General features: G+C 50.6%; 1 protein-coding gene across 1 annotated transcript; it reads right to left on the minus strand.

Moving 5' to 3' along the window:
- Positions 1–245: 245 nt before the first annotated feature.
- HSBP1L1 (heat shock factor binding protein 1 like 1) lies at positions 246–6249 on the minus strand. The gene is made up of 4 exons (XM_074383223.1): positions 6044–6249; positions 4377–4436; positions 3119–3220; positions 246–610 (listed from the first exon to the last, which is right to left on the minus strand). The coding sequence occupies exons 1-4, from the start codon at positions 6092–6094 to the stop codon at positions 599–601; spliced, it is 225 nt and encodes a 74-aa protein (XP_074239324.1). The 5' UTR covers positions 6095–6249; the 3' UTR covers positions 246–598.
- Between the last annotated feature and the right edge of the window lie 8125 nt (positions 6250–14374).

The following is a 14374-nucleotide window of genomic DNA, read 5'->3' on the forward strand; positions in this document are numbered from 1 at the left end:
TAAGACTGGGAGGGAGGAAGAATAGGAGGTGATAGCTAGTGGGCAGAGCTTCATTTCTGACGTAATGAAAATGTGCTTACATAAGAGTGAGCATAAAAACAAAAAGTGTCCTAAGATTGTGATAATATTTGGCACAATTCTATCAAAACCCACTGATTTGCATAATTGGTGGATGGTGTGTGAATTATGTCTCGTGTCAGCTTTATTGGCTGTTACCAGAAAAGATAAAACAATGACATTCCACATTTGTAAGTTTATCATGATTTATTGTAAATGTGTTGCATATTGTAATATTCTGCCTGGGACTGCCATCACAAAATACTTCGGGTTGGGTGGTTTAAACAACAGGAACTTGTCTTTTCAGTTACCTTGTCTGGAAATCCCAGATCAAGGTGCCAGTCTGTGTGATTTCTGGAGAGGGCTTTCCTTGGCTTGTGATGGCCACCTTCTCTGGTGCAGGCAGTGGGTGGCAGGCAAGCCCCTGGCGTCTCTTCTCAGAAAGACAAATCCTGTTGGATGAGGGCCCCCCTCAGGACCCATGTAACCTTAATTACTTCTGTAGACGCTCCATCTCCAAATACAGACATGCTGCACTTAGTTAGGTCTTCAGCTATTTAGGGAGACATAAACGTTCAGTCCGTAACATACCAGGTGTAGTACGTTTCTTCACCCTTGATTTTAATAACCTTTTCATTGGTGCTTTGTGACTGCAATACAGTTGAAATCGTAATGATCTGGACTCTAGTCTCAAGTTTATCTCGTTATGTACCTACTGTCTACCTTGCCCTGACCTAAGTGCTTTGCAATTTTCTCAAATCCTTACAACCACCTACCAGGTAGATACTTTGCAGAGAAGAAAACTAAAGTTTAGATTTCCCAGATTACAGCCAGTAGCAGAGGATAAGAATATGAAGTCTGGGGCTGCGTGGCTGCCCAGCCTGGCCTTGTCTGTGGCACTGTAGTGCTGTAGTCAAGTTGCATTAACTAGTTCTTGGGCAGCTAGTGATTTCTGTTTCCTGTCTTCCCAGGATGGCTTCTAGGCAAAGTCCGGAAATTACCAGTGGCAGCTAACTCAGGCAACAAGCCCCTAGGTACAGAATAATCAGGCTCCCTAGAGAAACTGGCAATATGTACACAAATAAAGAAGAATATCGCAGCACTGTTTGGAAACAGTCAAATACAAATTAGATAATCAGAGGACAGTTAGGCAGCAGTTAGCGACCGACCTAGGGCCACACATGTCAACATGAATCAGTACTGAACAAAAAAGCAAGGGGCAGAAGGCTGCATAGAGGGTGGCGCCACCAACACTGCGTTAAGACTTTCAGAATAAGTGTCTGAAGGTGAAGATGCCAGTGTATCTGCAGGAGACTTGACTAGGTGTCTGGGGCAGATTGCCTCTGCTCTGAGCTCACGCAGAGAAGGGATGAGGACTTCAGTCCACCAGCAGAATCGGAGCACTGCCATCCCTGCCTAGGCGAACAGACCACACCCCAAAGTGAAAGTGTAGGGTGACTTCATGGCTCACAGCTTTCTGACCTACAGGTTCAGAGGGTCCCTGGGAAAGCATCTGCGTGGGCACAGGTGGGAGGACCTGCCTACGTGGCGCTGTTCCGAATTGTTTTTTCTACGTCGTCTTTACTAACGGCTTCCAAAGTGCCTCTGATCCCGCATTCTTTTGTGGCGTGTTTACGTTCAGCATCAGAAGCTGTGAGAGGCCTACGGCCCCCCCACAGCCCTCCCTGTGGCCCTCTGTAAATGGTCACGGCTCTCAGCGTGTCCATGGACAAAAGGCATCCTATGAACATGCAAAGCATGTTGAAACTCTTGAAATTCATTAACTGCAAACAGTCTGAGCAGTACTGGGTTGAAGGGTTTGTGCCCGGCTCTGGGCAAAGTGGACCTGGCTGCCGCCTTAGGGAGGAGGTGGTGTGGCGCCCTCAGGCAGGTAACGACAGCAGCAGGGCCTGGAGTGCACCAGGCTCTGCGGACAGGGCAGCTGACCCCAATAGGCACTTTCTGTTTCACTAAGTTTTACTAAAATCGATTTTAAAATTAAATGCTGAACATCAGAATTCATATTATAAAGATTATTACTCAAAAAGTACACTGCGCCCAGCTTAAATGACTTGTTTAAATGGTTACATGAACATATATCTGAAACAGAAACTACTAGTTATAATCCTTAGTCTAATTTGCTGTCATTTGTGTACTATTGAAGACTAAGGAGTAGGGGTAAGAAGCACTCTAATAAAACTCCGTTTTTAAATCATAGAGGTTTTCATTTAAAATGTGTACTTTGGCCAGGCGAGGTGGCTCATACCTGTAATCCCAACACTTTGGGACGCCGAGGTGGGTGGATCACCTAAGGTCAGGAGTTTGACACCACCCTAGCCAACGTGGTGAAACCCCTTCTCTACTAAAAATACAAAAATTAGCCAGGTGTCGTGGCAGGCACCTGTAATCCCAGCTATTCAGGAGGCTGAGGCAGAAGCATCGTTTGAAACTGAGAGGCAGCAGTTGCAGTGAGCTGAGATCATGCCACAGCACTCCAGCCTGGTTGACAGGATGAGACTCCATCTCCAAAAACTAATATTAAAATAAGTGTGTACTTTAAAGAAATTATGTCAAAGCGTGTTTTAGTTGGTCCATTTAGAAAACAGCATTTGTGACTGGGCATGGTGGCTCATGTCTCTAATCCCAGTACTTTGTGAGGCCAAGGTGGGCGGATCACTTGAGGTCAGAAGTTCCAAGACCAGCCTGGCCAACATGGTGAAACCCCCATCTCTACTAAAAATACAAAAATTAGCTGGGCATGGTGGCACATGCCCATAGTTCCAGCTACCTGGGAGGCTGAGGCAGGAGAATGGCTTGAACCCAGGAGGTGGAGGTTGCAGTGAGCCGAGATCACACCATTGCACTTCAACCTGGGTGACAGAGCGAGACTCCATCACAAAAAGAAAGAAAAAGCATTTGGAAATTTATTCCTGGCAATTTTCATGCAGCACAAAGGCAGCAATTCCCATAGTGAACAAATACGGGATTGTATTTTTCAAGGTGAAAGCAATAAAAAAAAAATGTGTAAAAGGTTGACATAGTTTCCTAATAACGACCTTACCATTTGTTCTTTCATAGAATTTTCAATGCCGGCTTGCACCATTAAGTCATTGACATTCTTCTGTAAGTCCTCAATGCGATTTCCCATTTCTTCCAGTGCAACGTTAAGGACCTCTGCACATAGAGCTGGTGTGCAGGGCGGCCGAGGTGAAGCCAGGATGCCCTCAGAGACCCTGCCTCCCATGGCACCTGCCGGCCTGGTGTGCATGGCAGAGCCATGGCAGATGCAACTGTTAAAACGAGGGAATCAACGACAGGCTTAGTGTCTGTGCAAATCAGCTTCTTTCCCTGAGTTTTCCTCAGTGTGTCCCTTTAACTTTTAAACTGTGAGCTTTGAAAATGTGGCTTCCCTTGGTTGGACATGGACTTGAGGACAGGAGATTGTCTGGTTTTTTTATAGTCAAACTCTGGGTGTGTAAAATTAATATAATTGAAATTAATTCTTTTTTGCTTGTTCGTGGGGTCTTGCTCTGACCCCCAGGCTGGAGTGCAGTGGTGTGATCACAGCTTACTGCAGCCTCAGACTCCCGGGCTCAAGTGATCCTCCTGCCTCAGCCTCCTGAGTAGCTGGGACTATAGACTGCCACCCAGCTGAAGTTAACTCTTTAAAAAACTAACATTCATATGGTTTAATTTTATCATGTTTAAGAATCATTTTTGTTCTGGAACCCACTTACAAAATCAAAAGTTGCAGGCACTCAATATTTAAGGAATACATTTAATTGTGTTGCATGAGCTCAAATTGGGCAAGTCTTGGGGCAGTTGTTACCCTTATCTAGATTTGCTCTAAGTCCAAAAAAAATTCTATCCTAATTCTGTTTGTTTTCATGTTACTAGGAAAAAACAGTGAGTTGCTGAAGTTAAACTAAACAAAAGAAAGTTTGGGAGAGCCGTATGTGGTATCCTGTTCTGGAGCCTGCAGCGTTGTGTTCTGCAGGGTTTGATTCCCTGTGAGGGCCTGTGGCTGAGGGTGCATTGCCAGCTGGGGACTGATGGAAGCCCCACTGTGAAGTGTCAAATGCTGCGCTGTTGCCCTTTATGTTTGCTGCACAAAACATCCTGTGTTGCAAGCAGGAGCTTTTGCTGCAGGTGAGGTGTAATTAATGCATCAGGAAGCCACAGAAAAGCATACATGTAAATACTGGGAAATTCTAAGTAAACTATTATCTACGACTAGCAGGCAATGAAAAGATACTCTATGATAATCGACCATTCCGAAAGCACAACATTTGTTAAAGGTAGAAAAGGATATTTCTGAGGTTTAATGTTGCAGTCAGAGCTTGAAAATGTTCCTGAAGTTCTTGAAATAGATTTTCTGCCTGAAAAAAAAAAATAAACCAAAGGCGGTTGAATAAATATTTACTGTTGGCATATATGACTTTTTTTTTTTAAGTCTCGCTCTGTTGCCTAGGCTGCAGTAAACTGCCTCCTGAATTCAAGCGATTCTCCCACCTCAGCCTCCCAAGTAGCTGGGATTACAGGCACACGCCACCATGCCCAGCTAGTTTTTGTACCTTTACTAGAGATGGGGTTTCACCATGTTGGCCAGGCTGGTCTCGAACTCATGACCTTAGGTGATCCACCCACCTCGGCCTCCCAAAGTGCTGGGATCACAGGTGTGAGCCACCACACCCAGCCCACATATGACATTTTAAATATCATGGGTTGGCCGGGCGCGGTGGCTCAAGCCTGTAATCCCAGCACTTTGGGAGGCCGAGGCGGGTGGATCATGAGGTCAAGAGATCGAGACCATCCTGGTCAACATGGTGAAACCCCGTCTCTACTAAAAATACAAAAAAATAGCTGGGCATGGTGGCACGTGCTTGTAATCCCAGCTACTTGGGAGGCTGAGGTAGGAGAATTGCTTGAACCCAGGAGGAGGAGGTTGCGGTGAGCCGAGAGCGTGCCATTGCACTCCAGCCTGGGTAACAAAAGTGAAATTCCGTCTCAAAACAAAACAAAACAAAACAAATATCATGGGTTACACCCGTCCATAAATCTGTTGACTTCTGACAAAGGTGCCAGGCCGTTGGATTCAGAGGGAAAGGAAAGTCTTGGCAACAAGTAGCCTGGTGCTGGAATCATGAGAGGGCCACGTGCAGACCCATCCCCCTCTTCACACCACACACCACACACCACGAAACAAGGGGGAATCACACGCCTCAGCCCAGAGCCAAGACCATAAAAAGTGCAGAGGAGGATGCGGGAGAAAGTCTGGTGACCCTGCCGCGTCTCAAGAATTCTTCAGAAATTACTTACCGGGTTATACAGAAATACCACCACTGCTACTAAAAGCGTTTCCTGTTTCTATACGGGTTTGTAGTTTACAGATTGACGTCCCACACCATTCATGGTGTAATTTACTCCTCACGCCCTGTACTGTGTGCAGGGTGAGATGAGAACAGTGAGGCTGAGAAGCACAAATGTCTCCCAGCTTGGGGTTCAAGATCCCAGGGAGCCTCACGTTCCGGTGTGTGAACCTAGAACCCCCTGGACATAGGACCGCTGAACCATGCCAGGGCTTTCTACCTTTTTCAGGAAATTTAGTTTCAGGCTTGCATAAGGCCCAACACATTCCTTCAAATTCCAGGTCTCATAGCCTGTCCTCCTGTGGGCCTGGAACTCTCTTGGCAAGTAGGAAGGCCCGGGGGCAGGAGGATTTCCAGGAAGAGGCGGGAGCCCTGGGCGCTGCGACACTCGTGGGTCCCCTCTGAAGGGACCTTCGGGCCCCCTTTGGCCCAGCTGTTCCCCTACCGACCTCGATCTCAATGTATCCCAGAACTGCTGGGTTCCCCACAAGACCTCAGATCCCCACGAAGACTTCAGGGCACCCCCAGCACTGCAGGCTCCCCCACTCCAAGGACCTCAGGACACCCCAGGACCGCAGGGGCTCCCCCAGCCAGGGAGGAGCGGAAGCGGGGCTCACCGCGTCCCGCAGCGCGCGCCCGGCAGGAGCTTCGGGGCCCCGCGCGTCCATGTGGACCCCGGATCGGGGGCGTCAGCAGGGGATCCCGCGGGCCGCCTGGACCTGTCGCGAGTTCGCAGCAGCTGAGCTCCGCGATTCCGGTGTGGGCCTCCGGGACGCCTCGGCGGGGCGCGCCGCGTTCCGGGGCGGAGGCGGAGCCGGAGCGGAGAGGCGGGCGCTGCACCTGCAGGGACGCGGCACGTGGTCACTGAGGGGCCGCCTCGGAGGCCAGATCCGCGCTCTCGGACTCCCCGCCTTACCGAGCCGAGCTCTCCGGACAGCCTGGCGGGGCCGCCTCACTTAGGAGGGCCGGTGGGCGCCACCGGCCACCTGCGCCCCCAGAACGCTCCGCACGGGCAATGCCTGGGCCTCGGTCACCCCTGCTGCGCTATCCGGAGACGCGGCTCGCTCTGCGGCCCAGGCTGAAGTGCAGTGGCCACCGCGGCTCCCTGCAGCCTTGACTTCCCCGGCCCGGATGATCCTCCTGCCTCGACCTACCCAGTAGCTGGGGCCATCGGCGCACGCAACCAGGTCCGGGTGACCTGTTCTTATTTTTTGTAGAGATGGGATCTTACTACGTTGCCCAGACTGGTCTGGAATTCCTGGGCTCAAGTGATCCTCCCGCCTCGGCCTCCCAAAGTGCTGGGACCGCAGGCCTGGGCCACCGCGCGCGGCCTTCCCTGCCTCCTGCACACCTGAGTTGTGGCCGACCTTCCAGGACGGTGTGTTTTTAGGGTCACCTGTCTTGCTGTGGTGTCTGTGCCCTGTGCAGCACTGTGGGGGCAGGGTTGTGTCTGGTCACCCCAGCAACCCAAAGGCCCAGCCCAGTCACCACATCTGGAAGCACTGGTGCCTCAATGTGCGGATATATAAAACGCGGCCACCCAGCACCGCCGCTGTGGCCCGACCGTCCCCACCAGGTTACTTCAGGGCAGACGTCCGCGGCCTGAACCCCGAAGGACAGGCGGTGAGTCCAGGCCACAGTGCCCAGCGAGGAGCGGGTGTCCGAGAAACACCGCGGAGCAGATGTGAGAACCACCACGGAGAGCAGGCCCATCGCACACATGACGCAAAGAGCCAGAAAATTAGCTCAAAGCAGCTTAGGGACGGAGGCGCGCCAATCTCCAAGCTGTGCTGCCCACGGGTGCCCCGCATGTGAGTCCTAATAAACTCGCCCACTCGCTAAGCTGGACTCCGCCTATTGTCTGGTTTCTCAGTAACTCCCACTTTGGGGTAAGGTTTTAAATGTGATTCTTGGTTTTTCCCCTTACACCTGGTCATCAGGAAAATACAAACCGAAGCCACATTGAGCTCCCACTTCATCCCACCAGCGCGGCTAGAATCAGAGACAGACATAAGTACGTGGAGGGGGTGTGGGGACTGCGGCGCCGCCCGCAGCTGGCGGGGCTGGGACAAGCTGCAGCGCTGTGGAAAGTTGGTGGGTCCTCAAAAGTGAAGCAGAGTTTCCACAGGGCCAGCCGTGCAACCCCAGGCATATGTCAAGAGAAAGGGCAGCGCGAGTGCGCACAGAAAGGCGCGCACAAATTCTGCAGCAGCATCAGTAAGGAGTGGTCAAAGGATGGAAACCACCCAATTGTCCGCACCCCGACACGAGGGTAACGAAGTGCAAGTGATGGAGTATTTCTCAGCCACACAAAGGAGTGAGGGAGGCGCTGACGCACGCGTGGAGTAGGGGGGCCTCGAAGACTAGGCCAGGTGGCCAGGCAGGAAGACCCTGGTCAGTGCAGGCGCGCGAAGTCGGCTGGTGTTGTGGGGGGCTGCAGGGACGAGGGAGAGTGCGGAGGGGCTTATGGGGTCAGGGGTTTCCTGCGGGGGAGTGGGGGGAACACGAATGTTCTTTTTTTTTTTTTTTTTTTTTTTTTTTGAGACGGAGTTTCGCTTTTGTTACCCAGGCTGGAGTGCAATGGCGCGATCTCGGCTCACCGCAACCTCCGACTCCTGGGTTCAGACAATTCTCCTGCCTCAGCCTCCGGAGTAGCTGGGATTACAGGCACGCGCCACCACGCCCAGCTGATTTTTTGTATTTTTAGTAGAGACGGGGTTTCACCATGTTGACCAGGATGGTCTCGATCTCTTGACCTCGTGATCCACCCGCCTCGGCCTCCCAAAGTGCTGGGATTACAGGCTTGAGCCACCGCGTCCGGCCGGGAATGTTCTAAAATCAGGTTGTAAGAAGGTTGCCGCAACCCTGTGAATATACTGAAACCCGTTGAATTTTTCCCTGTAAATGGGTGGATTTTGTGGTATGTTAATTGTATCTCAGCGAAGCTGTGAAAATAATTTTCTAAAAGCCTGGCCATTTTGCCACTTTTTGTGTCCTTTTAGCATCCTCCTCTTCTTTTCTGTGTTTGAGAGGGGCTGAGACACAAACGCAGTTGTAGGGGCCAGTGTGGAAGGCTGAGAAAGCCGCGGTGTGGGCGGAAGGTGGCTGCTGCACACGCCTGGACCATTGAGGCCCCAGGAATCCTGCCGGACGGCTTCTGCCTTCTGGGAAAGCAGGTGTGGGCGGCTGCTGAGGAGGAGGAGGAGGCGGGGCCCCGAAGATGCCACCGAGCAGGGCGGGCGGCCTGCACGCAGGAAGGTGCCGCTGGGGACCCGGGCGAGCCTGCCTGACATGGTGGGTAAGGAGTGTAAGCCAGTGGAGTTTCCATCAGAAACACACTTCAGTGTCAGGGATCAGAACTCTCTCAAGCTAACTTAAAGGAGAAGCAGGAAATGATTCATGGAGAGAGGAGGCAGACACAGGGAGCTGGCATCAGCCCCTCCAGGCCCTTCAGGGTACTCCTCTCTGGAGGCAGGAAGAGCTGGGCACTGGTGCCCCACGGCAGGGCCACGACAGGGTTTCTCATCAACCCACAGGCACGAAACAAGTCAGACTGCCCTCCTTCCTTCCTTCCAGAAAGTTCTAGAACGTCCGCCCTTCTGTTGCTCTGCAAGTGCTGAGCCCAAGGCCGGCAACTTTACTCCAGTAACAGCCCAGCATCCAGCTCATGGCTGCATGGGATGGTTCCCTCGTGGTGGGGACCCACGCAGACGCAGGGGCTTTCAGCATCTCCAGGGCAGAGCTGCTCCTCGTTCAGGCAGGGCTGGGGCCACAGAGCTCTTCACCGCACTGAGCTTGTGATAAAGTGCTTGGGGCATCTGTGAAGGCAGACTGGTGTCGGGACTCTGGAGAGCTTGTGGGCTCCCCATGGAGCCTGTTCAGATGTTGACCGGCTGCCCCCGGGTACAGGTTCAGGCTGAGCACCCTTGCCTCACGGGCTATGCTTTCGTAACTAAATGAGCAGGGAGCCCCAGTGGTCCCCATGAGCCTGGAACTGGCCATGCAGAAGACAGGAAGAGCCTGTCTGACCTGGGAACACCTCTCTCCTCTCCACATAGCCTTGGCCACGCGCACATTGGGCCGTCCCTCCAACCCAGCTGCTCTTTCAGGTCAGGCTTCTGGGACATCCTGAGCAGGATCACCCAGCATTGCTGCACACAGCAGCCCCAAGCCCCACCGAGATACGCCTGGGGGTCTGGGGAGACGACAGGACTGCCTTTCTTCTCTCTCTCTTTCTTTCTTTCTTTCTTCTTTCCTTCCTTCCTTCATTTCCTTCTTTTTCTTTCTTTCCTTCCTTTCTTCTTCCTCTCTTTCTTTTTCTTCTGTCTTTTTTTTTAATTTTTATTTTTTAGATTGGCTTTTGCTGTGTTACCCAGGCTGGAGTGCAGTGGTGCAATCATAGCTCACTGTAGCCTTGAACTGGACTCAAGGGATTCTCCTGCCTCAGCCTCCCAAGCAGGTAGGACCACAGAGGCACACCACCCTGCCCAGCTACTATTATTATTTTTCTAGAGACAGAAATCTCCCTATGTTGCCAGGGCTGGTCTCAAACTCCTGGGCTCAAGCGATCCTCCCACCTCACTGCCACAAAGTGCTGACCTTACAGGCATGAGCCACTATGCCTGGCCAAGGACTGGCTTTCAAACAAAGCTCTTCAGCTGGATATGATGGAGACAACCCAAGACTACCTTTCAGGAAGCAAAGCTTCAAGAAGCCTTGTGGGCACCCCTAAGAAAGAAGTAGGGGTCCCACATAGGGGGGCCAGGATCCCTCACTGAGCTGGGAAAACAGAAGGCTCGGGGGCTGGAGGTGGCCATGAGGTGGGGGATCATGGCAGTAAGCAAGAGGAGAACCCACAGGGTGGGAGGTCGAGGCGCGAGAGGCATGTCTAAGTCAGATGCTGGAGGTGGAGCCCTTGCAGGAGGTGGCAGAGTCTTCCACGCGGCCAGAGGAACAGGTGGTTGGGACGTGCTGGAAACAGATGCTCAGTGCCTCCGAGAAAAATTAGTACTGGAACAAAGGATCTCTCAGCAAAGCGATTCTTTTCACTTCCTGCAGAAAGAAGACTCCCATAGCAAGCTTGCCACGAGAGTACAACGAACAAAAGAAGGCAGACGTACTTATTTCTTATGCATTTGACGTCGTCCTTACTGCTGTGTCTCATCTCCGTTGGCTGCAGCCGGACCTCACAATCTAAACTAAAACCCGACTGGCTCATAACTTGAAACGTTTCTAAAAGGCAAAGCAATGGAGAGCAAAAAAAAAGGAAGTCCAAATAAGGCAGGGGCGTAGGCTGCGAGCTGGGACCTGCCTGTGAGCATGCTCAGCACAGATGTCTTGGTTAAAGTACAAGGACATAGATGAGCTACGTGCCTGTGAGCATGTCTAACAGCTACACAGGATAGGGCTTCTAGCAAAGAGGCAAGAAGGCCTTTAAATAAAGTGTTTAAAACAATCTATATATCTATATATATAGAGAGAGAGAGAGACGGAGTCTCACTGTCTCACCCAGGCTGGACTGGAGTGCAGTGGTATGATCTCGGCTCACTACAACCTCCGCCTCCCACGTTTAAGCAATTCTCCTGCCTCAGCCTTCTGAGTAGCTGGGATTACAGGCATGCACCACCATACCCAGTTTTGTATTTTTAGTAGAGATGGGGTTTCACCATGTTGGCCAGACTGGTCTTGAACTCCTGACCTCAGGTGATCCACCTGCCTCAGCCTCCTGAAGTGCTGGGCTTACAGGCGTGAGTCACAGCGCCCGGCCCAAAGAAATTACTATTTCTAACAGGCTAGGACAAAGTTCACTGCAGTGAGGGCATCAAGACCCAGGTGGTTCAAACAGCATATCTCAGGCTCTCTGGCCACAGCACCCAACCCCCGGGGGAGCTGGCCCCTCCAGAATCTGCTCACAGCTTTTGCCAGAGCTGAGAGTCTTGAGTCTGCGTTTCTAGGAGCCCAGCACACAGTGCCAGTGCATGCCAAGGAGGCTTCTCAGCACTGGGCCGGCGAGGAAGTCGGTGGATGCCAGTGGGGCTCAGCAGGAGAGAAAGGAAGGCTCAGCCTTGTGTGGGGTGTGGAGGTGCCACAAAGCTCCCAGAGTCTCCAGGATGGTCAGCAGAGAGCAAGTGGGAGACGGAGGAAGGTGTGTTCTGTGTGCCCAGGGCAGGAAAGGTTTCAGAGGGAAATGTCCAAATGCCACTGCTGGAAGAGGAACTGATACGATTTCCCACATTCTCATTAAACCTAGACAGTAGCCCACATGTGGCAAACGTCGATACCCACCGAAGCATGCAGCATGGGGTTTGGAATTCAAATGCGCTGACTCTCAATTCTGTTGTCTGAGGTCATAGGACACTGTCAGGAGCAGGGAACTGCCAGAGGATCCAGGGTCAGCATGGAGGGGCCACCATCTTTCCTGTCCTGGCCAGCCCCATGGACCAGCAGAAGACACAGGCAGGACAGTGGCCAGGGCCAACCCAGGTTCCACTCTGCCACCCCTTGCTCATTCTGTCTGTGGTGTGTGAGGGTGCCCAGGAACCTTCATTCTTTTTTTTTTTTTCTTTTTTCCTTTTTTCTTTTTCTTTTCTTTTTATTTTTTTTGAGACGGAGTTTCGCTCTTGTTACCCAGGCTGGAGTGCAATGGCGCGATCTCGGCTCACCGCAACCTCCGCCTCCTGGGCTCAGGCAATTCTCCGGCCTCGGCCTCCTGAGTAGCTGGGATTACAGGCACGCGCCACCATGCCCAGCTAATTTTTTGTATTTTTAGTAGAGACGGGGTTTCACCATGTTGACCAGGATGGTCTCGATCTCTTGACCTCGTGATCCACCCGCCTCGGCCTCCCAAAGTGCTGGGATTACAGGCGTGAGCCACCGCGCCCGGCCGGAACCTTCGTTCTTAAAGGTCTGTGGGAGGCCAGGAATCTGGGCCTCAGGTAGGTTGGTGTTACTGAGGCAGTAGAAAAAAACATAGGGGAAAAACGTCATAACATTGGACTTGGCAATTTTTTTTTTCCTTTGGATATGGTGCCAAAAGCACAGGCAACAAAAAAATTAGACAAACTGGACTTCGTGAAAGTTGAAAACTCCTGTGCATCAAAGGACACTATCAGTAGAGTGAAAGGTGTGATCGCAGCACTTTGGGAGGCTAAGGTGGGTGGATCACCTGAGCTTAGGAGTTCAAGACCAGCCTGGCCAGCATGGTAAAACCCCATCTCTACTAAAAATACAACAACTAGCTGGGCGTGGTGGTGGGCACCTGTATTCCCAGTTACTCAGGAGGCTGAGGCAGGAGAATTTCTTCAACCTGGGAGGTGGAGGCTGTAGTGAGCCAAGATCACACCACTGCACTCCAGCCTAAGCAACAGAGTGAGACTCTGTCTCAAAAAGCAAAACAAAACAAAAAGCAAACAACAACAATGTTAACAACAAAATAGAGGAAAAAGGTAATTCACAGAATGGAGAAGATACTGTAGATTTGTATCTGATGTGGAACTGATGTCTGGGATATAAAAAGAACTCCTGCAATCTAGCAACAAGACAAACAAGCAACCTGATTCAACAATGGGGAAAGACAAAGCAATCTACAGATTTCACGCTCTTCCTCTCAAACTACCAATATTGTTTTCACAGAATTAGGAAAACGCTACTCTAAAATTCATGTGGGACCAAAAAGAGCCTTAATGGAAAAAGCAAACCTAAGCAAAAAGGACATAGCTAAAAGCACCACATTACCCAACTTCAAACTACATTACAAGGCTACAGTAACCAAAATAGCATGGCATTGTCACAAAAACAGGCACCCACAGATCAATGGAACAGAATAGAGAACGCAGAAATAAAGCTGCACATATACAACCAACTGATCCTCGACAAAGTCAACACAAACAAGCAACGGGAAAAGGACTCCCTGTTCAACAGATAGTGCTGGAATAGCTGTCTCGTCATTTGCAGAGAATGAAACTGGACCCCTACCTCTCACCATACATAAAAATTAACTCGAGATGAGGAAAGATTTAACTGTAAGACCTCAAACTTTAAAAAATCACAGGACAGGCCGGGCGCGGTGGCTCAAGCCTGTAATCCCAGCACTTTGGGAGGCCGAGGCGGGTGGATCACGAGGTCGAGTGGATCATCCCGAGTGGATCATACTCAAGCCTGTAATCCCAGCACTTTGGGAGGCCGAGGCGGGTGGATCATCCCGGTCAACATAGTGAAACCCCGTCTGTACTAAAAATACAAAAAATTAGCTGGGCATAGTGGCACGTGCCTGTAATCCCAGCTACTCGGGAGGCTGAGGCAGGAGAATTGCCTGAACCCAGGAGGTGGAGGTTGCGGTGAGCCGAGATCGCGCCATTGCACTCCAGCCTGGGTAACAAGAGCGAAACTCTGTCTCAAAAAAAAAAAAAAAAAAAAAAAAAAAAAAAAAAAAAATCATAGGACAAACCAAGAGATACTTTTCTGGATATTGACCTAGTCAAAGGATTTATGACTGAGTCCTCAAAAGCAATTGCAGCAAAACCAAAAATTGACAGCTGGGACCTAATTAAACTAAAAAGCTTCAAAGAAACTATCAGCAGAGTAAACAGACAATCTACATAATGGAAGAAAATATTTGTAAACTAGGCATCCAGCAAAGGACTAATATCCAGAATCTATAAGGAACTCAAACAAATCAACAAGGAAAACAAACAAACAAACAAACAAAAAATCCATTAAAGGGCAAAGGATGTTGAACAGACGCTTCTCAAAAGAAGATACGCAAGCAGCGGACAAACATGAAGAAAGCTCAATGTTCCTAATTATTAGAAAAATACAAATCAAAACCACCATGAAGCATCAACAGATGCTGGCGAGGCTGCCAAGAAAAAGGAACACTTACACACTGTTGGTGGGAATGTAAATTAGTTCAGCCACTGTGGAAACCAGATTGGAGATTTCTCAAAGAA

The sequence above is a fragment of the Saimiri boliviensis genome, chromosome 13 (genome assembly GCF_048565385.1).
Source record: "Saimiri boliviensis isolate mSaiBol1 chromosome 13, mSaiBol1.pri, whole genome shotgun sequence".
NCBI classification, from domain to species: domain Eukaryota; kingdom Metazoa; phylum Chordata; class Mammalia; order Primates; family Cebidae; genus Saimiri; species Saimiri boliviensis.

Excerpts from the sequence above, each read along its gene's own strand:
- HSBP1L1 (XM_074383223.1), bottom strand. The coding sequence starts at position 6,094 with ATGGACGCGCGGGGCCCCGAAGCTCCTGCCGGGCGCGCGCTGCGGGAC. Across the intron at positions 4,437-6,043 it reads GGCGCGCGCTGCGGGACGCG|GCAGAAAATCTATTTCAAGA; the intron begins GTGAGCCCCGCT and ends TTTTTTTTTCAG. Across the intron at positions 3,221-4,376 it reads CTCTGACTGCAACATTAAAC|GTTGCACTGGAAGAAATGGG; the intron begins CTCAGAAATATC and ends GAGGTCCTTAAC.